The sequence below is a fragment of the Heliangelus exortis genome, chromosome 16 (assembly GCF_036169615.1).
Source record: "Heliangelus exortis chromosome 16, bHelExo1.hap1, whole genome shotgun sequence".
NCBI classification, from domain to species: domain Eukaryota; kingdom Metazoa; phylum Chordata; class Aves; order Apodiformes; family Trochilidae; genus Heliangelus; species Heliangelus exortis.
In genome coordinates, this window is record NC_092437.1 from 10337603 (window position 1) to 10355017 (window position 17415).

General features: G+C 48.9%; 1 protein-coding gene across 1 annotated transcript in view; it reads right to left on the reverse strand.

Moving 5' to 3' along the window:
* Positions 1-553: 553 nt before the first annotated feature.
* Positions 554-17415, reverse strand: part of JPH2 (junctophilin 2) — a 31279-nt gene continuing 14417 nt past the window's right edge. The window contains exons 3-6 of the mRNA XM_071759466.1: positions 9258-9376; positions 5253-6046; positions 4093-4190; positions 554-3054 (exon numbers count right to left, since the gene is read on the reverse strand). Coding sequence (XP_071615567.1) covers positions 4110-4190; positions 5253-6046; positions 9258-9376 — 994 coding nt within the window. The 3' untranslated portion in view covers positions 554-3054; positions 4093-4109. The remainder of the gene's footprint in view (positions 3055-4092; positions 4191-5252; positions 6047-9257; positions 9377-17415) is intronic.

A 17415-nucleotide genomic window follows, 5' to 3' on the forward strand; every position in this document is an offset into this window, starting at 1 on the left:
CTTTGCTCTCCCATCCTCCCCACAAAGCACCCTGTCTGCCTCTTCCCTATCCCTTGTGCCTGGCTTTCCTCTCCCTTTGGCTGTTTCAAGAGGCTGAGAGGACAGCCACTCCTCTCCAAATCCAGGAGGACCGTGGCGCCGGAGGAGCAGGCAGCAATGCACAGCTTGGAAGAAACTTGGCAGGAGCCCTGGGGTTGGGAGGCAGCAAAGGGACCTGTGGCAGCCATCAGCATTGCCTGGGCAGGCATCAGGCCAGCAAGATGCAGAGGCCAGCATGAGGGTAGCACAGAGCTTGCTCAGAGAGCTGGAAGTGTCCTCAAACATCTGGCACCAAACTTTTAAAAAGCGTAAGTGAAAACATTTCTTTCTGCAAAGTACTCCTCCATCAACAAAAAATGAGAAATTTTGAAACAAATGTGAAGAAACTAAAAACAACCCAGATGACATCTATGAAATTCCGTGCCATATGTTGGTGAACTCTCCTTTAAGACTTGAATGAAAGTGTCAAACTGGAAAGAAACCTGGAGATCGGCCCCCAAAGATCCCACATGGATACAGTGAGCAGATAACTGTTTATTATTGCACGTAATCCAGCAGAACAACCGACAGAAAACTCCAGACAGTAGTACACAGATTGTAGTAAACAGCTTGCAAAATCTGTGATGAAGGTATTTTTGTGTGAAGAGTGAAATGTATCTGCATCTTTGTAAGACCTGAAAAGTATAATGCAATATCCTAGTCAGTTTTGAAAGCATGCAGTCTGAGGTAAATTTGTTATTTTGCATCTAAGAAAACGAAATCCCTAAGGGGCTATATATATATATGTATTTATATCCATATCAGTGCAATATGGATATATTTATACGTCACATAAAAGCAAATCTACCTACTTTTCTCAGAAGGTTACTAGGAGGAACGCACACTACTGAGTGCACATCACACGCATAAAAAATTGGGGGTGGGATTAACTTAGCTCTGTTGTAAAAGATCCACTTTGCTTAGTGGCAAATAAAAGCCCCTCAGGTCTCTCAATGGAAATTGTCTTGGTGGTTGATAAAAGCAGTTGGCATATGAAAACTGCAGAGCTGGCAAGTGAGTGCCAGCAGACAGAGATAAAACGTCAAAGGCAGCAGAGCCTGGGGTTTGCAACACATTTATACTTAAGGAAAAAAAAAAAAAAAAAAGGAAAGAAAAGAAAGAAGCAAATTTCTACTAAGCTATGCTCTGTGGAAGTGTAGATGATGCTTGCTGCACAGCTTTCTCAGGACTGGTACAGCCACATGGCTTAAAAGGGATCACATTCACTTCTCCCACAGTTAACACCATGTATTTGCTACTGTGGCAACATTCCTGAGCTGAATAAGGTTAAAAAATAAACTTGGTTCAGAAGGAAAAGTATTGAATTATGCTCACTCTCTTGTGCCATAATTAGAGCAGATAAATTAGACAGGTTTTGCCCTGTGTCTCCAGTCAGTGTAAACCCCTGCCTGTCTGCCATCCTGCCTCTGAAATCCTTTCATATTGACCTTTGGAGCAGACTGGGCATCTGTTTTTCTCCTTAACCATCATTTCCACATTCTTTCCAGTCCCTCAGGTTTTCCCACCCAGTCCTGTGCTGTGGGACTTCAGAATACACAGAGATTCACAACCGACTATAAATAACATTTCTGGTTATTTAAAAAGGGATAGAAAATACATATTGCTCTTAAAAGAAGGAAGAAACATGTCCAAGCACTCAGCCTCACACCAAACCGTAACTTCATCTGTGCCAACTTTCTAAGCTCACACTGCTAAGGATCAGAGCAGATCATGATGGAACCATCTCCTTCCAAAGGTCGATTTCTGTTTCAGCTTTGGGAATATTTGGTACAAATCACCCAAGCCTCTAAACCTCACACGCAACAACAGCAGCTAGAATTGCCCCTCTGTACTCTACCTCTGCTGAAAGCCTGGCTGACACGTATTTTAGAGCCCAGTGCTCAAATACGTCGGAGTCACTCAGGTCTCTGCACCTTTTTCCACTCAAGAATAACATGATCTCCCCCACGACAGCCACCCTGAATCTTCTGGCTGGAAACTCTGTTCACTCTTGCAATGAGAGAGCCCAGGAGCACCCCCCTGCAGCCCAGTGCACCAAGGGGGAGGAACCTGCAAGTAAGTACCTCATTTTCATTGTAACTCACACCATTTTCATAGAAAAAAAGGGCACAGGGACAAATTCAGTACATCTGTTTCCTTTCCTATAACAGTGGGAAGCTTCCCACTGCAAGATGTTTCTGTGCAGAGCATTGCTGGTGTCAAGAGAGTGCTCGGATGGTGCCTGGTCCTGAAACGGGCACCATTTCCACCCACAGCACCCCCCACACAGATGAGCAGCCCCAGATCAGCCAGTCCCTCCCACCCTAACCCACGGCCCGGGCATGGGCAGGACTCTGGTTACACTTCAACAATCCCAGTTTCAACTTGATCCCCTTCTTAAGTCCTCCATAGGTGGAAAACGACTCCAAGTGGTGGGGAAAGGAAAGACTTTGTTTGTCCCTTCGGATGACTTCCAAGCATGGAGGGTGATGCTGTCCACCCGTAGCCATGGCATTGCTCTCATGAGTCACTTTGGTTGCTGGGTATTGCTTATCTCCACACCATGGATGATATTCTTTGGGAAATCTCTGACACTGAGTCAACCAAGGGAGTTTCAAAACACGTCAGTGTGTATGGTGAGACCTTCTCATTCATTTTCCTACTGCTACAGATAAATCCCTCATCCCTGGCATGACAGGACAGCTGATGGCTTTGTTGAGAACAATTTAAGGCAACTGCTATTTTATACAAAGAGGAGAAGGAGGCTGAATTGCAGAAACTCTGGCTTTTCCTTGGTAGATTGCAGGGGCCAGCCACAGCCTGGGAGCAGGGAGACTGAACTGATCTTCAGGGCACTTTTGTTTAAGGTTCTTGTTTGCAGTGCAGTCTTGGGATCTCAAGTCCTCCTCTTAGGTGTTTCCAGGTGGCTGAGATTTAATCCCTGCCAAGGTCTGTGGTCTCCATCAGCAGCAATGCCTGCCCCAGACAGAGATGAACAGGAGAGTCAAAGGGGAGGAAAACACATGACTGGCAGACAATCAGGTCTCTGCAAGGCTTTCAGCTGCACAGGCTGAGTGGGGACTAAGAGCAGGATAGAAGCAAGTGCCCAGAAAAGCAGCTTTATCCCCCAGGAGGCTCCAGGAGGGCAGCCCAACACCCTTAAGGGGGCTTGGCAGGATGAGCCTCACAGTATGTTCCAGTGAGACCCAAGGGTCAGTTTCACCCTTGATGGGTTTTTTTTTGCAGTGTTAGAGCCCAAGGCAACAGAAATCTTGAGCAAACCCCTGACACATTCCTGGGTGCAGGAACCCAACAGGCATAAGAAACCTCAGAGGATTTTATTGCCACCAAATCCAAATGCAAACCCTCACTGTCATTCAAGTACTGAGTGATCTCCAGTTTAACCTTAGTCAACTGAGTCACATCTCAGCTCATATTTACCTTCAGTAACACAGCTACAAAACAACCACAGCAGAACTAGCACTGGTGCAACTAGAGCTGCAAATTTCAGTCTCACATTTTCTTTGTGTTCCTGCTTCTTGCTGGGCTGAGTGCCCAGAAATACTGCAGTGCATGAGTTAGTTGGCAGCAGCAGCCAGGGAACAACAAACTGAAAATGTTTCTTGCAGAAAACAAATTTCAAATTTAACATCATACATTCTTGCACTGGAAGTCTCTGGGAGTCATGTCCATACAACTGTGAAAGTAAACTATACTGTGGTATTATACCCAGCCAACACATTTCGATTTTTAAACTTTGAGGAAGTGATTTTAAACAAAGACTTGAGAAGTATCCACTGAAATTATTCCACAAATACTGTTGGAACAACAATGGGGTAACTGAGAATCTCAGTCCTCAGTGCAAGGCAATTACCTCATTTGAATAAGTGCCCATGCATTTCTACCACTGGGGCATCCCTAAGTGAATTTGTGTTGGCTCTAAAGATAGTCAACCCTGAAGTGCCCAAAATGAAGCCTACAAATTCAGGATAAAAATCTTATTGCCCATCTTACCTTGTCCGAGGGGCACATCATGTCAAAAAATGTACAAATAGGATTGCCAGACCAATGTTCAGTAAGATGACCATGCAGATCACGATTGTGTTAGGTCCCTGGAGAAAAAATAAAAACAAAAGAAAGTATTACATACTGCAATTTCAGGTGAGGAGACAGACACAGTTTGATTCTGTTACTCAAAACACCTCCAGAAGCACATAAACATGGCACTTAACAACCTCTGCCTGAATTTCAAACTATTTGGCTTTATCAATCCCTTTCCTATTTTGCCCCTGCAAACTCCTGCTAAGGAGGCTGAACCAGCAGAGATCTTGACCACAGGCACACAGACGGCCAAGCCATCCCATGTCAAGCTTCTCCTCCCACCTCCATTCTCCACCTGCAGCACCAACATTTGTAAACTTGTCATTTTTAAGATTAACCAATGCATCGGTATGAGTTTCTTCTAATTTCAGACCAAAGTATTTCCAAGTTGTGCTTTTCTAACGTCATGTGGGAATCATTCATGTCTAGAGGGCTGCAAGATGAGAAGCAGTGGGCTAATAAAATGTCTAGTTTTACAGCTGCATTTGCTAACAGCAAAATTGAATTCCTGGATTTTAAATGTGGGAAATCAACTGGTGATTTGATACTACAGCTCAGCTCATGAAGTGCCCCTACGGCAAAAGAGCAAAAGCAACATGTAAAAAAGAAACCCCACTCAACTTTTACTTCCCTATCCTACATTTTCACCTCAAGTTTCCAGAGCCATGTTGGCTGGTAAAAGATGGGAAAAAAGAAAAGTCTAAAAAATTGATCAGAAAATATCTGTTTCCCTCAGATTTTGAATGAAAGAGACATGTCTGATGTCTGAAAGAGTATCTACCCCGGCACAGAGAGGAAGTAAAAAATAACAGGGTTATGAACACCAGCCCCACCAGCCATGGCAGGAAGGGCTGGGAAGGTGTCAGGAGAGATGGAAACAAGACCCTCCTCCCTCCAGCAGGCTTTGGGATCCCAAAAAGAACCTCTGGACACCTCTCTGAGCCCGCTGCAGTGCAGAGACCATGGGGTCTGCATCCCTCTGGACCCTTTCTGATCTCCCGGAGGAAAACAAAGTAAAAAAACCAAAGCAAAGATGGCCCCCAGGAGCGCCTCCTGGGCAGCCCCCACGTCACCTCTTCGCACTCCTCCACCTCCTGTGCTGCCACTGCCAGCGCTGAGCCCCTCTTGGCCCCTGCCTTGGGCTCTGTCCGCCCTGGCACCTTGGCCTCAGTCTTCCTTTCGGCGGGGGGTTCGGCCCGGCTGGCAGCCCTGCGCTCGGGGCTGGAGCGCTGCTTCGGTTCCTTGGAGCGCGGCAAATCCGCCTTGGCCGACGGCTTCTCCTCCCGCTCCTGAGGTGGGGTGGAGGTGCCCGCCCGGCGCTGGAGATCCCCCCGTGGCTCAGGGGTGGGTGACTGGGGCTCCTGGAGCTGCTCCTCCTCAGAGTCCATGGCAGGGGAGACCGGGGAGGTCCGGACAGCGTAGCTGTGGTAGCCCTTGACCATTTCGACGCTGGGCTCCTGCACCATCCTCTGCAGTGGCCCGATCTCCATCTGCGTGGCAGGATAGCCCCGGCCCCGTGAGGCCGGCCGGCCCTCACCCTCAGGGGGCAGGGGGCTGCCGCCCGCCCGCCCGCCCGCCTCAGCCCAGCTACCCGGACGGAGGGCACCGTCCTGGCGGGGGGCACCATCCTGGTGGGGGGCACCATCCTGGTGGGGGGTGGCCTTGGCTCGCTTGGCCTCAGGAGGGGTCATGGGGGGGCTGGGGGCCGGGCGCTGGGCCTCCTCCTGCTCGTGGAGTTGGGGGCTCTCAGGGGGTGTGGGGGGCGGCGGGGCGCCAGAGGGCCGGGGTGCTGCCTCCTCCATGTTGATGGCATGCTCTGCGTTCTCCATGATCTCGTGCAGCAGCTTCCGCTTCTGGTACTCGGGGCCTGTGGAGAGAGGGGTTGGTATCAAGAGCTGTCCCGTGGCTGGCCACCCAGCTCCATGACACCATCGTGCCATTGTGTCCCCCAGCCCCAATGGATTTGGGGACAACCACAAGAGGGTCGGGGCTGCAGCCTCTGGGACTGGGAGAGGAGGTCCTCCCAAAGCAGAGCCTGCTTCCAGAAGGGCTTTCACCCAGGAGCCCCACCGCATGCTGCCCAGCCAGGAAGAGACAAAGGAGCAGGTAGAGATCTCCAGATGAGGGTAAAGAAACAGTGAAAATCTGCAGCCCCACTTTCTGTGGTCAAAGAGGTGGGTTATCTTGGGGCTAAAGAGCTCTAGTTCCTGTCCAAGTTTGTTTCTCATGCAGGGCTGGCAGTTTCACAGTCCTTCTCTGCAATGAGCCTTGCAGGAGTTGCAAAATCACCTGGCACCATCACGCAGGCAGTGCGAAAAATTAATCAGAAAATACCTGTTTCCCTCAGATTTTGAAACAGAGACATGTCTGATGTCTGAAAGAGTATCTACCCTGGCACAGAGAGGAAGTAAAAAATAACAGGACAGTGTTGCCCCTGCTTCAGTTATTCACCTACCATTAAATCTTTGCTTCTTACTAACCTTAGGCCATGTCTGCAAGGAAAACTGCAGCCCAGATGGGGTCTGGGGAGCTCACCAGAGCCTGACACCAAAGATATCCATTGTGGCTGAGCAAAATCCACCACTGAATAACCAGGAATATCTTTCAGAGTAGCACTGCACAACGCTCTGTGTGCTGGGACAGAGGTCCCCACATGTCACTGCCAGTGAGAGCACCAAGAGCATGATCTCTATGTGCAGTGTGAGGTCACAAAGGCTTTGCTTTTTGTCTGAAAGCAAAGCACACGATTTTGAAAGTGGCTTTGGCCTCTCCAAGCCACACAGAGGGGCACGGACATATAGGGCTTGCTCTGTGCCCTTGAACAGCACAGACCCTGGAGCTGCACCTTCTCCAGCTACCTCAGTTTCTCCACTCATCTTCTCCACTCCAAGAACTAATGCAGACTTATGCCTGGTTGGGAAACTGGGAGTGGAACTCCTTTCCCTCTAATAAATCAGTGGTGTGATTTGCAAGCTGCTCCCTCCTGCCCATGCAGGCAATACCTCCATGGCAGAGAGGAGAAAGAGGGCACTGGTTTTGGCTGCTCTGCCCTGCCTGCACGCTCCCATCAATCAGCAGGGGACCCATTCAGGGCCATTTATTTCTGGCTGCAAGTGGATTATTTGGAAGCCGTTTCAACAGTTGTTCAGGCTCCTCAAAATAGGCTGCCTGCATCTCCAGGCTCCTCGCTTTCTCCTGCTGCTCTCTTCTCCTGAATAATTCACAGTAGAAAAACCCAACTGCCTGGAGGGCATCATCCAGCCCTGATTCTCCTCACCTCCCAACCTTCACCTCACAGCACATTTCAGCAAGGGCATTGGCTTCTGTCCCTCTCCTCTAAACTACTAGGGTTGATATCCTAAGTGAAACCCAGTGCTAACTACTTGTTAGAGAGGTGAGGATTGCTGAGAAAGATTGCTCTGTGCCAAACCCAGGGATAGCAAGGGGAAATGCAGATGCCCAACACTGCCAGGTTCTTCTCACTGTACAACCAGCACCTCTGACTCCTAGCAAAATCCAAGGGTAGAATTCTGTCTGTCTGCTCCTGGACAGCACGGCCACACAGAAAGAGATATTTCCCCTTGTTGTGCACTTTGGGAATTTAGAGATTTAAAAGAATCACAGGCCAATGAGAAAGACCAGAACCCAAGCAAAGCCCTACAAAAAAGCAGTGAGAGAATCCAGCTCCCAAGGAGCCAGCAGTGGAGGACAGGCTGCTTCAGGCATTTGCAGAGACCATTTCAATTGTCTCATTCAATTGCCACGGGTGGAAAAAATAATCTAGCTAGATGTCAAGAACATCCCATCAGGAATTCCAGTTTCCTTTGGCTCTGAGCTATAAATACCCCAGTGTGCAAAGGGTGAATGTGGAGCAGTGAGCGGCAGCTGGGTGGCTTATGTCAGGATCAAGAGATGTTTCACTATTGTTAAATGAAGTGCTACATGCTGGCTGACACCCCAGCCCAGGCACTGTGGTGTTCCCTCACTCAAAGCTAGCTCTGGTGGGCCTTACTGGGTTGTGGGGAGGGAAGGACAGCCCTCCAGCACTGTGTCTCTCCCGTTAGTAGGTGCAGGACAAGGTGGAAGTATAGGAAATTTAGGTAAATCAGCCAGCATGACTCTTCCCAGCCAAGCCCCAGGTATTAGCTGTTCCCCTTTCCTACTGCATGCCATGTGCTGGGGTGTAGTACTGGAGACCTGGAGGCACTGAAATCAGAGCAGGAGCAAGCAATGGGTTTTGCTGAGCAGGAGCCAACATTTGGCTCCTACCCCCAGTTTTGCTGTTGTGATGGTCACTTGTGATCCTGCCTCAGCAGTCACAGGGCACTTGTTCCAGGTAAATCAGCTGAGTAATAAGAAAGACAAGATGAAAATGTAGGCACTTGGACCATTGCCTCCTGCTCTGCTATTACCTGCCCTTTCTGGAAAGGAATGCTTTCCAGGAAGAACATGTCTTTAGCTAACTTGGTCAAGGGAAAGGTAATGACATCCACAATACTGCTTCTAATATTATCTTTCCCATTTACTAATCCTCAGTGCTTGGTCTCATGGAAGAAATCTCTGAAGTGTTTTCCCAGTCAAATAATCAGCAGTGATGCCAGCAAATAAATAGGGGACCAGGGATGTAGCATTTTGCATTAATATCTTTCTTATAGGGTATTACAACTCCCAGTTAGCAGAGTCTGATCATGCCCTGGTACAGAGTGAGGCCCCATAAGATATGGGCTTGTGAGTCAATGTCCAAAGCTGTTTCAAGAAAAAGCCACGAGGGATATACCTACAGGAGAACTGCAAATAGATCTGAGCTCTCTGTCTGCTCTGCCTTCAGCCTGTGGAGATACACGGGGGGAGCTTAAGGAGCTTGGCGTGGACTTTCCCTCCAGGCTATGGAGAGAAATAAGGTGAAATAAGGAGAAATAAGGAGGACAGCTTCAGTGCAGAGGGCTGGATGAACTTCTGCAAAAGAGGATTTAGGATAGACAGGAGGGCAACTTGAGGAGTTACGAAGGAGGTAAAGCATTTGACAGATTCCTCAAGGAAGTTGCAAAATCTCTCTTAGAAGATGCCTTTGGTCTTACCTGGCTGGTAGAAGTCTGGGGAGAGCTCCCTGGCCATCATCCTGGCTATGCCCGATTCATTGTTAGCTGCCTGAGCTGCCTGCTCAGAACTTTCAGCCTTGGCTTTGGCATGAGCTGTTCTGCAGAGAGAGGAGGGGACAACAGTGAGAACCATCTGAGCTGAGATCAGCCCAGCTCCAGCAACAGACCCTGTCCAGGAATAAAATCAAATCAGCCTGCCTGTCTTAACATAGCACTCAGAGCCTTCCCACTTGACCCAAAAACACTGCACCTGAGGAGAAAAGAGGAGATTTTCAACAAATAAGGGGCACAGATGCTGAAGGCTAAGGTGTGAAGGTTGCATTCAGCCACACAAGGAAACAGAGCATGTGTATCTGCAAACAGGAGCACATTCATGTGTTGCAGTGGGGCAGCACATGCTGCAAAATGGGTTTGCTGCTGTGCTGTGAAGCACCAAAAACCCAACTCAGAGGAAAGCCTAGAGCACCATCATAAGCATCTTTGCAGCATAAAGGAGCAATAATGTGACAGATGGACACTGCTGTCACCAGCCCTGAGGTACTGCACCTCACCAGCATGACACATTTTACACCAAACATTTTTCCCACAGGTCTCCAGCAAACAGCACAGCTCATCCAAGGGGTTCTTTTACTCACCCCAGCCTGAGGGGCTGCTCTCACCACTGCTAGGAAAGGCAGAGTTATTGCCTCCCTTGCAGCTTGGCTCCCTGAATCTTCTCCACTCTTTCCCAGCATATCCCCTCCTTGCTCCGTGGGGCTACCAGAGATATTTTGCTGGCCAGCTGGCATATTCCTCACATGCCTCAGGCTCAGGGCCCTGTGATCTTTATGTTGAAGCAGGGTTGGCTTTACAGCCCAGCTGCTCACAGTCTGGGAAGGAGCTGACTTCAAACAGCAAAGTTGCACCTTAAAAACAAGTGAGAGTGAAGCACCATATACTCAGCTGCTTTGTTGCACTCGGGGCTTATGGAGAGGAGAGCTGCTTTCCCCTGCTCTCAGATCTCCCTTGCTGAAATAAAGGAGCATACACTGGCTGCATGTGCAAAACCATGTAATTTTTGATGGGCAGTTAGAATCCTCAAACACCAATTCACTACTCTAAAACCTTTAGTGTAGTCGTCCCTTTTCAGGCTGAGGTTGGAATCTGGTCATGCTTTGGGACAAAAAACAGAACAAATAATTTCTCATCCCTGCAGTGAAAATGCTTCATAGGAATTTTTTGACTGTCAGTCATGAAATCACAGTGAATGCTTTTTCAGTAAACTAAGATGCAGTATGCAATGAGGAGTAGCTGTGAGGAAAGAATTAAGCATAGGGCAATAATCCCAAGTACTACAGGCAACAGTGTGACCTGACAGGGAGACGAAAAAGCAGTTCAGGACCCTGAGATAGAGAAGAGGTTGCAGAGGTGGTGTGGCTCTGCCTGTCTCTCCCTGGGATGATATCCAGCTCTGCTGAAGCCATGAATGACCTCCCTGCCCACACTCACACATTATCTCCACAGGCTGAGCTGCCTGGAATTGCTGTCATTCTTGATCTTTTTATTCAGAATTATTACATCTCTTGAAAAACCTTGAGACAAGACATGATGAGGCAGAAAACAGCAATTTTAAGCCACTGATCACAAGCAGGAGGTCTGAGGCAGCTCTGAACAGAGAAGGCACCTCCTTTTTTGGTAGCATATAATCAGAGTGATTAATTCCACTATAATCTGGCAAGGGCCAAGGGGGATCTTTCTGTGCTTTCCATGCCTGGGGGATCAGAGCACGCTGGGCGCCCTGTGCCTGGGGCTCACAGCCTGCCCGGCGCCAGCCCTGGAAAGAAGTTTGTAAAGTAAGGATCCAGCTCCTCATCCAGGCAGGACGTGGTCCGACCCCTGCCTTTGTTCTGCTGCTCTTGGAGGACTGGATTCAGCACACAGAGATGAAATCCTCTCTTTCAGATGCTCACTGAGCCAGGCAGAGGCTGTCCCAGTCACTTCCCAGCCAGTCAACCAGCCAGCTGGCCCCAGCTTGGGGAGCAGCAGGAAGCTCCTGGCAAGTCAATGGATGATTTCCTAAAGGTGAATTCCAAAAAAGTAGTCAGGAAGGGTACTAGAAGCAGGGTCTGCTCCCTCTAGTAGTAGGGATGATGTCTGTTATCAAAAGGGTGCAGGTGGCTCCCAGATGCCCAGCCTAACCCAGCAACTGGGTCCAATGCAAGGGAACAACCCGGGGTTGCTGGAAGTGACAAGGCAGCTCCCAGTTATGCTCATCTCCTGCTGGAGGTCTTCTTTCCTCCAGAAGAGCTGCTGGATGCTATCTGGCTGCTGTGTGGAGACTGGGGACTGCAATTCCTCTGTACAAAGAGATGGTGAGGCCAGGAAGACCCCAACCTGCACGTGCTGAGGAGCTGAGCCAGAGGGGCACGAGGCCAGGGAGGCCATGGGGCAGCACCCAAGCTCCATACACAGGGCTGTCAAAGCAAGCTGAGCAGCATCACTTCAGGGTCCCCTGCTGCCCTGGGAATTTGAGCTGCACAGTGACTTCACCCAGCTCCCTACTCAGCAGGATATGCTCAACCTCTGCTCCTGTCCCCCTGATTGCAAAGTCATCCAGAAGCACTTGGTTTGGGGGTACTGAGATCAATGGAGCTGCATTTTCAAAACTGGCACCTCCTGCAAACCACGTGCTGGCCCTGTTGGCATCCTGTCCTGGGGAAGCTGTGGCCAATGCAGAGCAAGGCTGCTCCCTGGCCAGCAGCCTGGCTCCCAGCAGGGATGCTGATGCCCTGTGCTGGGTCCCACCATCACTGAGATCACTTATTACAGCAGCAGCCAGATGATGAACATCCAGCTTATGGAGACAAGTCATGGTGTTTGCAGTATGTCTTCCCTGCTCCCTCAGCTGTGCTGCACATCCCCAGGACATGAAGGGAAAGCTCTGCTGCTCACAGCCCTTCAAAAAGTTGTTCTGGGGGTTTAGTAACATCATGACAAGGCTCAGCTTGGAAGAAAGGGCCCAGCCACAACAATAACACCTGAATTCACCAGGGTATTTCTGAATTAATTATTCATCCACAGGGGTGCAAAGCAGGAGACAAATACCAGTCCCCCTGGGAGAGCTCAGCATATGCAGCCAGCACCACAAAAGCCTCTCCCAGCCCATGGCCCAGGGTCTGCTGGGTGCAGTGGTGAAAAAAGTAAAGTCCAGGTTTCAGGGAGGTAGGAAGATAATCTTTGAACCTTGGACATGAAATATATAAAAGGAAAATTTCTTCCAACGTTAAGATCTGATAAAAAAACAGAATGAGCTTTTATAAAAAGCAGAACGTTGGCTTTTTATTATATGCATATAAATTTGATAATTTGCAGGAACCACTTGACTGAGAGCCATATTTTTTATTTACTGCTGCTTGTGCAGCAGCTCCCAGCCCTTCTGCAGAAATCAGCCCATGCAAAAACCAGCAGAGGAGAAAGTCTGGAGATGAAGGAGGCCAGGATGAAACCAAAACAGAGGCCCACAGATTTTATAGCACCCAGCAGCAAAATTCAGAAGCCCCTTTTCAAAGCAGTGCTGGAAAACAAACCATTAACATTAAACATGTCTGACAGACACAAGGAAAGGCCTTCAAAAAACCAATGCCAACACTCACCACCCCAAGTACCATCTTGGGATGAACATTTCCCAGTTTCACCCTAAGCCATCTCCCCAGGCAGTGCCATTATAAATAACTCCAGTGAATTCTTCAGGAGGAGGAGCAGAGCCCTGCAGAGAGCAGGGAGAGGTATGTGGACAATGTCTGAATCCTCCATCCCAGCACCAGCTGTGTCCTGGTGGCTGCTCTGGGGCCACCCCAGGCAGAGAGGTTTCACACCCTGGCTGGGAGAGGGAGGGTTAAATGCATCTGCTGTTTTATTTGCTCCTCTGGCAGGGCTCTAATTCTCTAATGATTTTTGTACTAGTGCAGGACAGAGCACCACTCCTGTCTTTCCTGGCCAGCTCCCAGAAGCACTGCCCAAATCATTCCTCTGACTGCTGCTAAAATCCCCCGGGGATACACGAGCCGCAGCTGAGCACCGTGCTAACAGGTGAGACCCAAAGCCAGGCCAGCACACCCCTCTCTTTGGACAGTTTATGCAGTTTTGCACATCCACATTGGATTAGACTGCAAATGAGATTGGAATTAGCAGAGAATACTGAAAATACCAGACAGGGCTGGGGCGCCTGCAGGTGCAGCAATGACCTTGTGGCTAGAAATAGGGGAAGAGCTCAGCTCTCTGCCCAATGGTTGCATATTTGCTTATTAAGGGAAAGACAGACTTGTCCAGCACTGCTGTTCCTTCTCCACCCCATTGACTCAACAAACCCTGAGGAAGGACCAGTTGAGCATTTTTTTCCTTGCTATTCTTAATAGTATAAGCTGCAAAAAAACCCCCAAACCCTGTCACCAAGCATATAAAATTCAGTCAGCTGTCGAAAGCAAAACTTCTGCTAAGTTCTCCTCTCCTGGAAACTGGCTTTTCCATCCCCAGCCAAATTCCTGCTCAGTATCTACCAGGAATCCTTTTGTCCTTCTGTAGAAACTTAAGATAATGGTTCTTGGCAGGGATGTTTGCAGCACTCAAAAGGGATACAGGGAAAGCTGCAGAAGTGCTTTTGCTGATGGCAATATTGTCCCTGCTCCATTTACATCATGAAGGGCAAGGGCACACAGACTTGTGTTGAGGGGTTGGATGAGATCACCTTCAATGGTCCCTTCCAACACAAAGCATTCTTAAATTCTATGACCAACCAGGACAGACACTTTCTGGCTTCTCTATTTTCCACAGTCTTTGGACTTGTGTCACCTCTGTAGCCAGCGCATCCTTCTTTCCCTGCTCAGTCCCATTCCAGCTCCTTTGTGCTTCTCCCTCTGCCTCCATGCTTATGTGGGTACCAGCAAAGCTCTGCTACCCTCATTTGCCCCTAACCAGCCCACAGGGATGAATATCCCTTTTCAGGTCATTCCTCCTACCACTTGCTCCCACATTCAAACCCACCTGTGTGTCCCTACCCCAGTGGCATCCTGCTCTGAGAGCCAGGTATACCTTTTGCTCTCTTGTTGCTCCATCACTTGTGTGCACCTACTCACTCAGTTTAGACTCTGACATCCCCGGGGTGAGTGAATCTGCTGGTTTGTATAATGGATTCTGAACCTGTAAGGTGTGATCTAAATTATGAATTAAGCATAAACAAACAAAAACTGCCTCCTAAAGGAACACCTCCATACTGCTGTGTATGTAAATCCAACAAGAGAAACCATCCTGGCCTTGCAGAGCAGCTCTGCCCTCCAGCCTCCCTTCCCTCACAGCCAGCTGATCAGAAGCCCCAGGCTTTTAACTCATGATACCAGCACTTACACAGAAGTGGTGGCATTATAGTTATGCCCAGGCTGTTTAAATTGGACCTTTTCTCCTTCCTTCCACAGAAAGGGCACAAACAGGCCATTCAGCTGGGACTAAAGCATCCTTTTCTGCACAGTGCTTCAGAAGCAACAGGCCTGGCAGATCTCCCTGCCACCTAACAAGCTCAGCAAGCATCAGCCTTTGTGATTACTTGGTGAATTTTTAAAATACCGAAACATTATCCTCAGCTCTAAATAGCTCAGAGCCACTTGCATCTTTCACCAAGGGATACTTCCCCACGGAACAGTTAAAGTGATATTAATCTTACAGCACTCAGATCTGCAGCTGTCCTCAATAAGACGACAACTTACGCACCCCAGACGTGTGCACGGGAGATTTGATCAATTAATCTCCACCTCCCTGATTGCCTGGGAGCTGAGCAGGGCCAGGCAGGCAGCAAGCAGAGAGGGCTTGGCCATGCCAGGCTGCACGGGAGCTGGGGGGCTGTGACAAGGAAACAGGGCTGGCACAGACCGTGGCTGCTCTCTGGTTCCCCACAGCCCTCAGATGCCAGGCAGCAGCTGCCCAGAGCCAGCTCTACACAGAGCACAGCAAGCCAGAGCTCATGGGAGCATCCATGGGAGAGAGACCTTTGGGGAAAACAAAGGAGGATTTGGAGCTGCCCCCTGGAATCTCTCCCCCTCCCCAAGGTTTTCAGGTCTGCTCCTTGCTGCCCTGGGTGCAGATCAAGCAGAGCCCGGAGGAGCAAGTTGCCCTGAGCAGCACAGCCTTGGGACTCTGCCCAAACACCACGGATTTATTCCATCTTCCATCACAACCATTACCAAGGGGGATCAGCTAATGCTCTGGAGACCCTTATTTAATTTAGCTACTGCAGCAAGATCAAAGCAGCAGGGTTAGGTCATGATGAGTTTACAGAATTTCTTTACAGACTGACAGTCAAGGTCCTTCAGCCTTTCATCCCCCACCTGTCCTGCCCAAGTGAATTAATTCCCACTTTCAAGAAAATCCCAGAGCTGAAGCAATCATTTGTTCTGAGGGACTCCAGCTTCACTCCTGTCCAGCCCCAAGCTCTGCCAGAGGGAGAACATTCACACCCTGAGTATGTTTTACCTGTTTTCCAGCCCTGCCAGCACTAACCTGGCTCAGAAAGTACGTTTTCTCCTCTAAGATTTTTTTGTTTTTTCAATGAAAATTTGTAGCAGCTTCTAAATCTGATGTTTTTCAGACTTCAGCAATCAAAACCAACAGAATGAGGAACTTAAGTATCTGTTTTGTTACTGTAATAAAAAAAAAAAAAAAAAAAGAGGGATTTATCTATTTGTTTGCTTAAGGAAATTAAGCAGGCAGATTTCCTAAAATATTGCATTTGGTCAGAACCATTTTTCTCCCATCCCCACTCATCTCCCAAATTGGCATTCACAGGTCTGAGGTCCAGGAGAAATGAGAGAGAGCAGGGAGCTGCAGCACCCATGTCCTCTGCACCTGCATCCAAGGCTGCTCAGGGCACCCAGGTGAGTGGGACACCAGGTCCCCCCTGGCACTTGCTGAAGGCTCAAGAAGGGCTCACAGGAGCAAAACAACAAAAAACTTGAACTCAGAAAGCTAAAGGGCTCTGGCTTGGCACCAGGATAAGCTGAAAAAAACCAAATATACCTCCTCCAGGAGGAGTAAGGGTTTCTGTATCTCAGACTCTATATTAAAACTGGACATTTTACTTAAATGTTTTTTCTTTTTCAAGATAAGCCCATTTCACATTCCATTGAAATGACGATAACCTTGGTGCAAAGCCTGATTGAAACAGATGATTTTCAAGCCCAGCTTCCTGCCACCTGATTTTAAGCATTTGGATGGGAGCTGAAGCCTTCCTTCTCTGCACAGCCGCGGATCAATTGAACGAGAAAATAGCATTTGCCACAGTTGTTTTTGCAGATTGAAGTCACTCTTCATTTTTCCCTTTCTGCGTTTGTAACCTCTTGAGATAAAGATTTCCCACAAGGTCAGAATGTACAGCCCATAAATTCCACTTTCCCTGCCTGAGTTGCACCCATCGTTGGGACTGATGTCCTGCCATCCCAACTCTTCTCCTCTTGAGGGACCCCTGCAAGACACAGCCCACTTCCTTCAACCCCAAGGACCCAGGGAACCCTGGAGAAAGCAGTTTGCTTCCCAACAGATGCTTACTCCTTGGAGCTACTGAAAGTGTGTGCTCTCTCTTACCCTAATAGGGCATGAAAGTGCCTGAGGAAATTCCTGTGAAAAACAGACAAAGCCGTACGCACTCTCCTCTGGAGGCAAAATGCATCTCTGTGTAATGAGCATGGTGGGCCAAAAATGTGTCAGTGCTGGAGCCACAGCCAGCCTGGGCTGGAGCTGAGGTCGTTCCAGGAAAAAGCTGAAGGAAAGGGGTAAAGGCATCACTCCATCACTTGTTCCATGGCACCAAACCCCTCCAGTCCATGAAGTCCCCCACACAAGCGACACACATTGTGGGGGTTCCCCAGACCCAAACCCTGGGGCTCACTGTCCCCATGGTCATATTGGGCTAGGAATGAACCCTGCAGCCTGCTTGGCAGGGCTGAACTAGTAGCAGAGGTGAGTCAAAGGTCTTTGGGGTGGGACAAGGAGGGTGACACAAAGGTCAGGCAGTGGTTCAAAACAGGCAGTACTTCCACAGAGCTGAGGAAGTAAAACCTTCCAAAAAACCCAGCTCAACCAAGCCCAAGACAGCCCTGTTCATTCTGGATCATGA